This window comes from Podarcis raffonei, chromosome 6 (genome assembly GCF_027172205.1).
Source record: "Podarcis raffonei isolate rPodRaf1 chromosome 6, rPodRaf1.pri, whole genome shotgun sequence".
Classification (NCBI taxonomy): domain Eukaryota; kingdom Metazoa; phylum Chordata; class Lepidosauria; order Squamata; family Lacertidae; genus Podarcis; species Podarcis raffonei.
Genome location: NC_070607.1, coordinates 97,197,596 through 97,211,633, shown reverse-complemented (window position 1 = coordinate 97,211,633; position 14,038 = coordinate 97,197,596). Strand labels below are relative to the sequence as shown.

The window sequence follows — 14,038 nt, the reverse complement described above, 5'->3', positions numbered from 1 at the left end:
GCCAGGGGAGAATTAGCTGTGAGATCTCAGAGCAGGTGATCTTCATAAAAGGGGAGGGGGAGGGAAGAGAAGGGAAGGGAAATAAAAGATGAGGCTGAATTCAAATTAAAGGCCAGGCGGAATAGCTCTGTCTTACAGGCCCGACGGAAGGAGGTTAAATCCTGCAGGGCCCTGGTCTCATGCGACAGAGTATTCCACCAGGTTGGAGCCATCACTGAGAAGGCCCTGGCCCTGGTGGAGGATAGTTTGGCTTCCTTAGGGCCCGGGACCTCTAAACTATGATTATTCATGGACCTTAAGGTCCTCTGCGGGGCAGACCAGGAGATAAGGGTTTTTCCTTAGGAATTAGGCATGCAGAAATATTGGTGAGAAACAAATCTCTGAAACTGGGGGTGGGGAAGACTTTTCAGCCCAAGGGGCCGTCTTCCCTTCAGGGCAAGCTTGCGAGGGCCACGTACCAGTGGAGGGCGGGGCCAGAGGTAAAGTAGGTGGAGCAACAAATGCAAATGTCACCTTTGTACAGTAGGCTAGTTTCAAACACCCCTCTTGCCCTCCATTCAGACAAGCAGCAGGTAATATCAGAGGACACATTTCAGCTTGGCTAAAACACTCAAGGATCCAAGCAGGGTCAGCGAAGGGTGTGGTCTAGGGACAGTCCCAAGGGCTTGGTAACGAAGTCTGGGGGGCCACAGTTGGATTTCAGGCCTGAGGTTCCCCAGCCCTGTCTGAAACCAACCTAGCAAAATATTAATTCTATTGCAGAATTAAAAAAATGAAAGAGTATATGACTACATAGCATCACAACCAATTACCTATAATAGTTATGGCTCACAGAACTAGTTAGAACCTGTAAAATTACAACAGCTTTCCAGGTCATGAAAGTGGAGAATTTTCCAGCCAAAAACTCTGAATTTTAACATGTATCTGTCAAAAAGCTTTGCATCTCCCCCAAGGTCAAAGGGAACCGCTGGGCCTTATTTTTCATGGGGAGAGGCAAGCTGTGCCCGGTTTGGGTGGGGGGAAATTCAGGGGGTTTGATCCACTCCGACTCCTTTGAGACAATTAACTATTGCCTGCCCTAAAAGCGCAGAGAAAACTGTCACATCTTAGTGCCTTGAAGACAGGAAGCCCAATTCTGGACCTGGCCACATCCATGCTAATTTCCAGAGCTCACATACAGTACCTGTACATACATACCTGCCAGCCCACCTCCAGGAAGGCCACTCACCTTTTTCAGTTTTTTAGTCTTGATATCCACTTCCTGCTGCAGGGAGCTGTAGGTCTCCTTCAGCTCCAAGGTCTCCTCGTCCCGACTCTCCATCTGCTGTTGGATTTCTCGCTCTCGTCGTTTCTGCGGGAGACAACAAAGATGACTTTTTGGGGGGCCTAGAGTTCAGCACTGTCAGGGTACATGCCAATCATTTGCAGGGGGTGAGAGAATTTACACAAGGCATTACCAATCAATGCTGTGTATTTCTGAAGGATTTTATTCTGAAAGTTCACTTTGTTCCAAATAATTTTAAGGGGAAATATTGTGAGGCTCAAGAAGCCTGAACTTCGTCTGAAATTGCTGAAAGGCTTACTGATGACCTTGGAACAGACTTGCAGACTGACCCCAAACCATGTTTACTATGCACCACTAGATTCAATGGGCTCATTTCCAACTACCTGTGCACTGGACTGCAGCCACAGAGTGGAATTCAATGTGGCAGTAAGAGGTGGATCTGTGAGCAGAATGAGGTCCACTTGCATAACAGGATTTCCCTTCTCTCCTCCCCCTAAACCTGTTTTGGGTTTTCCACCAAACACCAGAGCAGATTCAGGGGACATGTGGGGCAGAGAGAGGGGCGTCCTGTTGCATAGGAAGACTTTGTTTTGCTTGTGCATCAATTGAGTCAAATCCCACCCCTACATTCTAAGTCAGAGCTAGGCAACCTAAGGCCCAGGGGCTGGATGTGGCCCAATCTCCTTCTAAATCTGGCCCACGGACGGTCCAGGAATCAGCGTGTTTTTACATGAGTAGAATGTGTCCTTTTATTTAAAATGCATCTCTGGGTTATTTGTGGGGCCTGCCTGGTGTTTTTACATGAGTAGAATGTGTGCTTTTATTTAAAATGCATCTCTGGGTTATTTGTGGGGCATAGGAATTCGTTCATATTATTTTCCAAAATATAGTCCGGCCCACCACATGGTCTGAGGGATGGTGGACCGGCCCGCGGCTGAAAAAGGTTGCTGACCCCTGTTCTAAGTTCTCACACCTTAAAGGAAAGAGCAAAAGTCTTGGATTTCAAAAGATGGGCTTCCTTTCTGCAAAGCGTTAATTGGCCAGAGGGGTTTTAAAGGATGGAAAAGGGAAAGAGTCAACGAAGAACATAAGCAAAGTTCAGTAAAATAGCTTTTCTCATGCAGCTTCTTGAAGATCTTACAGTGTTTGCATTTCACTAGCTTTCAGCTGTTCTCAAAGTTTTCAAGCAATTAAGTTCATGAACCTCACGTATTAAAAAAGGAAGCAGCAAGACCAAAAGCCGCTGAGAACATCCCTGGTACACTCATCACTGAAACTGAAAGGACTTTCAAAACAACAGCATTAGCTGAGAACTTCCATATCCAGATGAATACCTATTGTTGCAGAGCAACAGTTGAAGAGGGGGGAATTTGCCTACAACTCCAAATGCACTTTCTAGATGCACAAAGTTTTCCACTGTGGTCAACAAGATGCGGGATTAGACCAACTACTATTCTGATCCAAACTGGTATATAAATCTAATAAATAAATAAGAGATCCAGCAAGGCTCTTATTAAATTCACATTGCTGCTGGTTGGATTCCAAAGATGCTTGCCCAGGAAATGTTCCCAGTGGGTTCTGCCCAAATGTTATAGACATCCTTGATCGACGGTGGAATGGAAAAACGTGCTGTGAGTTTCCCAGGGCCACAAGGCAGGGCAGTGGAGAATGTTCAGTCCTCCAACTTTCATCAGCCCCAGCAAGAAGGGCCAGTGGAAAGGAATGATGGGAGTTGTAGTCCAGCCACAGCCCCCCCCCCCGTTCTGCACACTCTGGGACCCCTGCAACCCATCTCAACGCATGCACTTCTCCCTCTCCCTCTCACCTGCTCAGCAATCTCCTGCCGCTTCTGCTCCAGGATTTTTTGCTGCTCGTTTGTGTGATCCACAATATTTTTCCCTCCAACAAGGAGCTTGCTTTCCATTGCCTGAAAAGCAGAATGGGAGGGGTGGAGGGTTCCAATAACCAAAATCAGCATCTTGCAGAGCCTCACAATTACTGCTTTCTTTAAAATAAAATAAAATGGGTGGAGATCTCACACAGTTGTCTCATAAACCGTGCCTCCTTAGAACTAAGTTTGGCTTTTGGTTCGTGTTGCCCAGAAGCAGCTGTTCTGCCTCACAGCATCTCTCAAAGGACTCCAGCAGAGGAGAACTGCCCCAACCCTGGAGATACCAGGGAGTGAGCCTAGAATCTTAAGATGTGCTTTCCCCATACATTTCCCATGCTTGCATGCCTTGTCATCCAAGGCAGCCGATACCCTCAGTCCATTATAATGACTCTACACTTTGGGTGAAGATGGAGGACATCCCCTATGCCAGGCATAGCCAAACTTGGCCCTCCAGCTGTTTTGGGACTACAATTCCCATCATCCCTGACCACTGGTCCTGTTAGCTAGGGATGATGGGAGTTGTAGTCCCAAAACAGCTGGCGGGCCAAATTGGCCATGCCTGCCTTATGCAAATCAGAAGACAAGATGGCTTTTTCTAGTACACTCATAAATTTGGGGTTCTCCTCTCTGAGTGACTTATTACGGTCCTTTCACACCAACAGATCATTGAGAAATTAAGAAGGATCAGACTCGATTATATCATCATCATCATATTTATTTATATCCCGCCTTTTCCCCTGACAGGGGCTCAAGGTGGCTTTCTAGCTGTTTGGTGGGATTTCATGACATATACGAATAATCGTTCCCATCTGAACCTGCCAAATATGACTTTGCATGGCATTATTCATGGCATCTGCATAGGTCTCGGTGTATAAAAACCTGCTGTGTGTCTGGGTCTTCGTTTGAATCACATGGCAACTGCTTGTGACCAATGTCCCTGCCTCTGTTTTTCTTATTCTTTCCACACCTTCCTCACATCTCAGTGGAAAATTTGGTCATTGGCTTGCTTTGCTTTACATTATCATTGTTTTCAGGTCTCAGTTGGTTGTTACGTGTTCATTAAGATTAGTAAAAATGCAAATAAATAATGAAAGGAAATGAATTGGGTTGGCTTGAGAATACCTGCTCAAGTCCCACTCCTATTTTTCCCCATCAAGCATTTCTTTTACTAATCACAGTTAAAAGAAAACACTGATTTTTGACCAGCCTTCAGATCTTGTGAAAACTTACCAAGATGGGAAGCTGTTTCACCTTTGGGTCATTAAGGTGAGGTGGCCATCCTGGACTCTACGAGCAGCTGACAGAGGAAGGATGAAGATGGTTCATTGGCAGCTGTGGGCTACACTTGATTAAATGTGCACAAGCTCTTCACATGCATGCCACCCCTTCACTCTTCCCTTCATGAAAGGAAACAAGCCAGGAAGTCACAATAAACTATAGCTTTCTATTACATGTGAACTGGACTAGGAAGCTATGGGCAATAGCTTCTGAACTGGCCAGGATAAGATAGGATAAATCAAACAACTGCAAGGTTGTTTGTTTGTTTTTTTACAGTGTTTTATAAATTTTATGAAATAAATAAAATAAAGCTGGCCTGCCAATGCCTGGAAGCCACTGTCCATCGCTCCCCGCTTAGCACACAACAGAAAACTATGGCTAGCTGCAAGGTCTTGGCTTGCTTCCCTGCTTGCACAAAGAGGCAGTCTGTGAGTGCACAGATCTCATGCATCCGTCCTTGCCTCTGAAGCCAGAATGTGATTGTCCAAACCAGGTCTTAAATCACCTACACCTCTCCAACTGCTGGCTGCAGTTCTCTAGCTGTGAATAGTTTGGAAAGGAAAACCTTTGAATTCAGAACCGCTCTGAACATCAGAGAAGCGTTTCAGGAACAATTCCCAATCCCTATGCTTCTGTTTTTAGTCTTCAACACTGAACCTCCCCCAGAGAGGTTCCTCCCAGGCCACTTTTCTGAATCCACAGAACTCGGCAAAGAGCCTCCTACCTTGATTTTGGCGCCCAGCCTTTCAGCTGCCTCCTTCTCTCGCTTGAGGTCTTCCATCTTCTTCTCCTTCTCCTTCAGCAGCCTCATCTTGTCCTCGGCCACCAAACTGTGGTCCTCTAGGATAGCCCTCTTCTCGATCTCCAGCTTCTCCTGCTGCTCCTTCCAGTAGTCACCTTTGTTACCCCCTCCTTCCTCCTCCCCTTCTTCGCCATCTTCCTCCTCGTCCTCGTCCTCCCCGCCGGCGCTGAAGCTTCCATCTCTTCTCCTGTCTTTCTTCTTCCTCTTGACAACGGACCGCTTTTCTAGCTGCGCCTTGAGCCTCGCGATCTCCTCCTGGAATTCCCGCAGCAGCGCATCCTTGGGGTCTTCGTTCACTCTCGGCTTGTTCTTGATGTTCTTGGCCCGGTTGGCGTACCGCAGCGTCGTCAGGGTCTCGTCGACGTTGTACGAGGCGGGGCCGATGTTGGCCACCATCACGGTCTTGGCATTGCCCCCTAACGAATCCTGCAGCAGCCTCGTGAGCTTGGAATCCCGATAGGGAATGTGAGTGCTTTTGCCGTCCACCAGGGCAGATATGACGTTGCCCAAGGCAGAGAGAGAGAGGTTGATCTTTGTCGCTTCTTTCAACCTCTCCCCCTGGGCTCCGGTCTTAGACTGGCGCTCGCTGCCAGCAAGGTCCACGAGGTTGAGCTTCCCGACGCGTATGTGGTTCTCCCCATCGAGCCCCACTTCGCTGCACTCAATAGTGATCACAAAGATGGCGTGCGAACGGGAGCTGTGCTCGTTCATGTTGGTGGCCCCGACGGAGCGGTTCTGGTTCCCCACGTTCATGACGTGCTCTATTTCCTTGACGCTCTTTGTGACGAAGGACGACAAGTCCTTGACGTAGACTCCCGTGTCTGGCCGCTCCTTCAGCTCCAGCCTCTTGGACTGATCCTTTGACAACAAGTCCCGGATTTCCTCCTGGTAGATCTCCAGGTAAGAAGCCCTCACCAGGTACTGCTGGTTCTGAGACCGGGAGATGTGCGTGAAGATGTGGTCGAAGGAATTGGGGATGACGCCCCTTTTCTCGGGGTCGCCACGCACACCTTCCATCGTGTACGTTTTCCCCGTGCCGGTTTGCCCGTAGGCAAAGATGGTCCCGTTGAAGCCCTGCAGCACCGAGTCCACCAGGGGCCGGAAGGTCTCATCGTAGAGTTCAAACTGCTTGGAATTCCAGTCGTAAACAGCATCAAAGGTGAAAGTCTTTGGAAGCTCGTGAGAAGTCCCCTTGGGGTTCTTCACTGACACCTGCCCCAACTTGACGTCCACCTGGACCACTTGCTCGTAGGAGGCTACTTTCTCTTTGCTGTTCATCGGCCGGCATCGCACCACCACTCTGACCGACTCTGAGCACTTTAACTTCGACATGACAACAGGTTGGCGCTAGGGCAAACTCAGCAGACGGCAGGACCAGGAAGGCCAGGGTTTTTTCCAAACCTGGAAAGAATCAAAGGCGAGAATTGAGCACAGAGGTAAGGCACAAAAGCAGTGAGTACAAACCAGCCCCCCCACCCTTGACCTGGCTTTTAGCACTAGAGATGAAAGTTGAAACCCAAGCCCAAACATCAATTCCCAGAGCGGAAAGGCCAAGCCACCATCTCAAAATCTCAATTTCCCAACTGTAAGATAAAAAAAAAGCAAAAAAGCATCCCTCTCGGAGTTACTGTGAGGCAGAACAACAAGAAGAAATAACAATGTAAAATGTTTTCCCCCTTTCTAAATGACAGGAAATATGTGCTTCCAATTCCCATTTGATCAGTATTAGTGACTGAAGCAAATGGCTTTTAACTCAAGTTTCGTTAAAAATGAGAAATATCACTTTGGATGATGATAATAATAACTATAATAACAGAAATAACAGTAATAATAATAATAATAATAATAATAATAATAATATATTAAATTTGTAGACCACCCTTCATCCATAGATCACAGGGCAGTTCACAACATAAAAATACAAAATCAAAACACATGATATGTAATAAAACAAACAACAAACAAATCTTCCCACAAACACATTTAAAAGGCCACAGAATGTTTATCAGCCCAAAGCCTGGTTATAGAGCAACATTTTCACCTGGCATCTAAAGATAAGTAATGGAGAAGCCAGGCAAGTCCTCCTGGGGAGAGCATTCCACAAAAGGGGAGCCACTGCAGAAAAGGCCTGGTCTCATGTTGCCACCCTCCAGACCTCTTGCGGAGGGGGCACATGAGGAAGAGCCTCGGAGGATTATCTGGAGTGGCTCCTACAGCTTCATTCGAAATCTTAAGTCTGAATAGCTGACTAGGAGGTTCAGAGAGGTCTAGCCGTTCTGAAATTCTGAACTTTCATTCTTTCAAGGGAAATGTGTAAAAGGGCGGTGCTAGCTCTTTCATTTCCCTTCTTTTCCCTTCCCCTCCCCTTTTATGAAGATCATCCGCTCTGAGACCCCACAGCTAATTCTCCCCTGGCCTCCTCGCTGGCCCAAGTAGGACCAATTCAGCCAGCTAGCCTGGGGATTATCTAATTGATTTTTGAATTTTATTGTCATTCATGTTTTTATACTGTATTTTATGCTGCTTTTACAATTAAGTGTTTTAAAGTGTTTAAAATTTGTTGTTAGCTGCCCTGAGCCCAGTTTTTGAAATGGGAAGGGCGGGGAATAAATAAATGTATTATTATTATTATTATTATTATTATTATTATTATTATTATTATTATGTTCAGCTGGCTTCCAAGTTAAGAGTCTCCTGTACGTTCAGGGACATTGTCCACATGCTGCAGGACTCCTTTTGCTCCTCTTTCCTTCCCTCGCGGGCCCAGATTTTGTCACAACCCTGTTGCCCTCCAAACATGTTCTAGAACGCACGCCTCTCCTTTCCACCTCGGCAGCTGCTGACCTCACCAAGCAACTCAAAGTGCTGTAATAGTGCAAGCTGAGTTATATGGTAATGATCTGCTCGATTAAAAAACCAACAACACCATTATTCAAAACTGGGATTTCTTGCCAGGGATTGGCCCAAGGAGAAGCTATTCCTGATAAGAAAGCAGAACACAGGAAGTGGCCGTACACTGATGAGTCGGGCCGGTGGACCACCCAGTTTAATATTGTGTACACTGAATAGCCACAGTTCTCCAGGCTTCCAGACATGGTCCTCTCCCAGTCTTCCCTGGAGATACCAAGGACTGAACCCAGGATCTTCTGCTGCTGAACTACAGTCCTACACTTTATAACTCTGTACACCTGGACTCTCCTTCCTTGGAGGTTTTTAAGCAGAGGTTGGATAGCCATCAAACATGGATGGTTTAGCTGAGATTCCTGCTTGGACTCTACGATTCTAAGATTTCCCCGATGCAGCAATTGCAAACGCTATCCAGGAATTTTAGATCCTAGAAAACTGCCCTAAAGCTTTTGCTTTCTTCCTACTTAAAATGCTTCCAAGTCACCTTCATTAGCCTTAATTAAAAACGTAATAAAACTCAAAGGGGCTCATCATTGCTAGGAAACCACACGTTCCGGCCAGAATGATAATGTTCCAGAAAATGCATGGCTGGCACTGAAAGCAGCGACTTCTTGCCTCCTTCTCACCCTCTTGCCCCCGCAATGTATGATTGCTAGAAAATGCACGGCACAACATCCTCGTACTTCCCTCTTCCACTTCCTTGGGGTCTAGGATCTAGGGATCTTAGTGGGCCCACAAGCTGAACATGAGTCCACAGTGTGATGCAGCAGCAAAAAAGGCTAATGCTATTCTAGGCTGCAGTGACACGGGTGGCGCTGTGGGTTAAACCACAGAGCCTAGGACTTGCTGATCAGAAGGTCGGCAGTTCGAATCCCCGCGACGGGGTGAGCTCCCGTTGCTCGGTCCCTGCTCCTGCCAACCTAGCAGTTCAAAAGCACGTCAAAGTGCAAGCAGATAAATAGGTACCGCTCCGGCGGGAAGGTAAGCGGCGTTTCCATGCGCTGCTCTGGTTTGCCAAAAGCGGCTTAGTCATGCTGGCCACATGACCCGGAAGCTGTATGCCGGCTCCCTCGGCCAATAAAGCGAGATGAGCGCCGCAACCCCAGAGTTGGCCACGACTGGACCTAATGGTCAGGGGTCCCTTTACCTTTATTCTAGGCTGCATCAACAGAAGGACAGTATTCTGATCAAGGGAAGTCATAGTACAGTTCTATTCTGCCTCGGTCTGACTACATGTGGCACTTTTTTCAATGCAAAGCTTAACCCTGGAGCATCTCATTAAGATTGGAGCAGGTATTGAACACTTTTCCCCCACAACTGAGCAATGACAGAGAACTGCCATACAGCAGACTATGAGAGGTTTCCAGACAGACCCGGCATCCTTTCCTGGAAATCAAATACTGCCTGTATGGCTGCAGTAACAGAGTAATTTTGACTAATCTGATTTTGCTTCCATCTCTGTGCTTGGAAAGTCACTGCAAACCAAGGCTGAGAACTGGCTCTGGCGAGAGGGCCAGAGCCTTAGCTCTTCCACCCCTAGCAGGCCAAGTAGGACAGGTCAGTGGAGCAGCCCAGCTGTCAATCACCTAATGTCACAATGATGACAGGTGACCTTTTTTGCCCACAGGGGTCTTCCGAAGCCTCTTTTAAAGTGCTGCAGAAAATAGCATTTTGAAAGGGGCTTCTGAAGATCTGACCGGTTGTCAGGTCTTCAAAAGCCCCTTTCAATGTGCTTTGTACCAATCAGCTAGCAGGCAGTGCCTGCAATCCCCTAGGATCTTACCTGCCACACAACAAACGTCATATATGGCTTCACATGCAGGGCAGCTGGTCATGGCTTTGCCAAAAGGGCCTTGTGGGACGAATGCAGAGGCCTGGAGACCCCCACCCCTGCTATAACCAAACCAATGGAAGAGCCAGGAAGCCAGAGGAAATAAACGTTCAAGCAGCCCTGCCAGGGACAGAGCCTGACAAGCAGCCACAATCTAAGAGCATCAAATAAACAAGTTCGGTCAGGCTGCCTGCAGCTTCAACAGGAAAGCGATTCCTGCCCGTCCAGCCTTCAAGCACAACATGCCATGGCCTGAATGCAGACCTAATTCTGTATTGACATGACCTGAACATTTTTTATTTTAGAGCTGTCGGATGTAAAGCAGCCCATTCAACTTGGTGCAAGATACAAGATTCAGAACGCTGCAACTGCGCCGTGTCAGAGATTAGGATGCCACTGAGACCTGGTGCATCTTCCATAACCCATATTACAACCTCCCCCCCAAAAAACAACAACAATTTGTGCTCTGCAGATGTTTTAGACTACAACTCCCATCAGCCCCAAGCAGCACAACTGATGTGACGTAGTCCAAATCACGCAGAAGGTGCTACTTTCTGAAAATTGGTGACGCAGGTTCTCTATTTGCACGCCGAAGGAACACACAAGCACCAGAAAGTTAGGATGAGAGCTGAAGTTGAAGATCCGCTGGGCCCTGTTTCGGTTTAAGGCACGTACTGAAGTATACTCAGCGCAGATGAATTGCCTCGTCTTATTAACTGTATGGCTGGCTAAGGAGAGATAATGAGGGTGGATTTTCTTCCCCCTTTCAATTAACAATTTATACAAAGTGGGTGAAGTCAAGGGGAGAGGCTGCGGCTCGGTGGCAGAGCGCATGATTTGCATGCTGAATGCTTCTGTTTTTGCCACAAGGAGCTCCCGTGAAAGGACCTTTGGCAGGAGGGCTGAGAGACCTCACTGTTAAGCCCTGGGGAGGCGCTGCCAGCCACAGCAAAGGCTATTGAACTAGATGGGGGAGAGGTTTGTCTGAGTTTTAAGGCAGCTCCTTACCTTCCACTAAATTGGGATTTCAAGCCTGGTTTTGACATTGTGAGGACAAAGGGGTGGTATTCATCCTGGAGCATGGAATGAGGTTCTTTGAAACCAGCACGGATGGCAGCTGAAGAATTTGGGGGTCGAGGAGACGTTCTGGGAACATGATAGGAGGAAAGGCATTGGTTCCCAGCAGTGTGCCCTTGTTTATTTTGCCAAAAGCAGAATACACCACATGTGACAGCAAATGTCCGTCAAGCAGGTTCTGCCATGCGCCACTGTGCCTTAATTGCTTGCACCCAAATACATCAATTATTTGTAACCAAACATTTCATGAGGCGACGCACTCCATCCCTGCTGAATGCCCGGCCCAACATCCTATTTTAGACAAGCCTTTAGGACGCGGCGCTCTCCGGAAAGAGCCCTCTCACTCTTCTGAAATCCAAAAGCAATCTGGCCAGATCCCAAATTGACTCTAATCCACTACACTCACCCAGCGCTTCAGATTGCATTTCCAATTGTACAGAATACGGGAAGCAATTCAAAGCCTGTTTTCTTGGAGCGTAGGATGAAGTCATGCCTGAAAATTAAGCCCTGGTACTATTTGAAATTAAATTGGTGTGGCAGTTCAATCATCAGAGAATTTTAGAAGAAATCGGAAATTAAGGAGACTAGTTAATTCAAATAGCCTGCGCCCTGAGAACCAACAAGCTAGGACAAGATTGCTACATACTGGATATATTCCAGGGTTGCCTTTAATTTTATTTTAGTAGTGTAAATACAAGATTCCACACTAGACCTGGAAGGTGGAGGCTGAGATTTAAAGAGATTCTAAGAACAATTATTTTCCATTTTTGCTACTTGAACCTGTCAAGTATCTGCAATTATGTTCTTTCTTAGCATCATCTGGCTCCTTCCATTATTCCATCTAATAAATGGGCAATTTGTGATTTTCCTCTCTTTCAGCAATTTTTCCTCTTTGTGGTAAAGAGGTGTCTCAAATCAGACAGAATTCTCCAGGTGTGAACTGTGGAGCATTATGATGAGATATTTTTCTCAGCTGAACTAATTCTACTGAGTACACACCACAAACTTAACCTCCAGCTAAAAAATAGTACTTTTAGTGTATTAGTAAGAATAGTATTTTTTTTTATTAAAAAAATAGTGTTTATGTTCCCTGATCTATGGGCTCAGAGAAACTGGAAACACAGACATGTCTCAGGTAAGATATATTTCTTTTTGTGATTTTATTTTTAAGGAGTTGAAAATTGAAATTGAACACCCTTCAGAAAAGCAGACCAATCAATGGCTGTTTGGCTTCTCTCGAAAAAGCCAAGCTTTGCTATCTTTCAGCTTTAATAGGGTGAGAGAAAATCAGCCACCTCAAAATCTATCCTCATCCTGCCTTTCCCAGACGTCTCCCTCTCATATAGACATCACAGTCATGTACAAAAAAAAACCCCATATATACTAATTGACGCTCTTATTTCAACCCCATGAAATACAAGAGAGTCAAGCAAGGCCTTTGATCAGGGACAACATCTGCTGGGTAGGTGCATAATTGCACAATGCTCTCCATCAGTTGGAACACAAAAATAGCTAAATCTAAAGTATTTTTTTACAAGACAAGGTTGATTGCATATGTAAACAATTTTATCGGTCCACAAAATCTCGCATGTTCCTTCATTAAAAGATGGTCCAATAAAATATATCAATTCAGTCTATTCTGTGTTTCTTATTGACTGAAAATTGCATGACAATCGCCCTTATATGACCCCACACTGCTAGGCATTCAGTGACAACCAATACAGCCAAGCAACAGAGCAACTGTCAAAATCAGATCTATGGCAGTTTAGAGAAACACACCACAGGCTCTGTTAAAACACACCGTCCTGAGAACAAAGACGGAATAAACTATTCATTTGCAGAATTGGGTTCCTTCTCCTGTCTAAGGAGAGGAAACAAGCACCCTTCTTGCTTTGATGAAATCATTTTTTGCAGCAACGAACTGCTACATAAGCAAGACCACCACAGCCAACTGTCCCTTGCACAGTCGAGCAATGAACATAATGATGCCTTCATATTGCACCAGCAATATCATGTTGCATAAAATAGAATGGCGTAAGATTCTCTAGTAAAATGTGCCAAATTAAATATCTGAATATCCTTTGCAGTTGACCACTATTTTATCTAGTTCTTTCCTCCTGATCGTCTTAGCTGGCAATAGTATGGCTCCCTCTAGTCCGGCTACTTTGGTGGTGCCTGGTCTTCATTGTCTATATGAAGCCTGATCCTACGTGTGCTTACTCAGAAGCCCTACTGAATGCAACAGAACTTGCTTCCAAGTTGTGTGCATTACACACTTAGGTGCATGGTTATGTGTGCAAGCCTACAAGCCAAGGAGATTCAACAACCACAGGATGGAGACAGCACAACTGGTACCCAGAAAGCAGAGTCTAGGAAGCAGTGTTAGAAATCAGCAAGGCGCCGGGCACATTTTGCTACTGGCAGGGGTGCAACTGCAACCACGTGGAGATCCCTGGATGCCAGGCTGGCGACTGACATCTCCATCTGGCTGGCCTCTCTAGATTTCTTAAGCAGGCAAGCAGAATAACTCATTTATTGCATTTATATCTCACCTTTTTCTCCAAGGAGTGGAGTACATGGTTCACCCCCCTCTCAGTTAATCCCTGCAACAACCCTGTAAGGTAGGTTAAGAGGCTGTGACTGACTCCAAGATTACGCGGTGAGCTTCAGGACTGAGCGGGGATTTGAACCCTGATCTCCCAGGTCCTAGTCTGACACTCGAACCACTTCACCACACTGGCTTCCTACAGCACTTCTGCTGTGGGGCCGCTATATAAATTAAGTAGGTAAATAAATACGGGGAAAGCAAAATGTCACTCAGAGAAGGATCTGAAATATTTTCCTTGAAGCTTGAATTTGTTTTATTCTAGATTGCTTAATTTTATGTTTTAATGTGTTGTAAACCGCTTCAAATTTTTTTCTTTAAAATATAAAGCGGTATAGAAATGAAAAATATTAATAACGATA

The 14,038-nt window shown here is 46.1% G+C and overlaps 1 protein-coding gene across 1 annotated transcript in view; it reads right to left on the bottom strand.

Annotated features, from left to right (window-relative positions):
• The window catches only part of KIF3B (kinesin family member 3B), a 28,515-nt gene that overhangs the window by 12,591 nt on the left and 1,886 nt on the right, over positions 1-14,038 (bottom strand). The window contains exons 2-4 of the mRNA XM_053394704.1: positions 5,179-6,657; positions 3,111-3,212; positions 1,229-1,351 (exon numbers count right to left, since the gene is read on the bottom strand). Coding sequence (XP_053250679.1) covers positions 1,229-1,351; positions 3,111-3,212; positions 5,179-6,588 — 1,635 coding nt within the window. The 5' untranslated portion in view covers positions 6,589-6,657. The remainder of the gene's footprint in view (positions 1-1,228; positions 1,352-3,110; positions 3,213-5,178; positions 6,658-14,038) is intronic.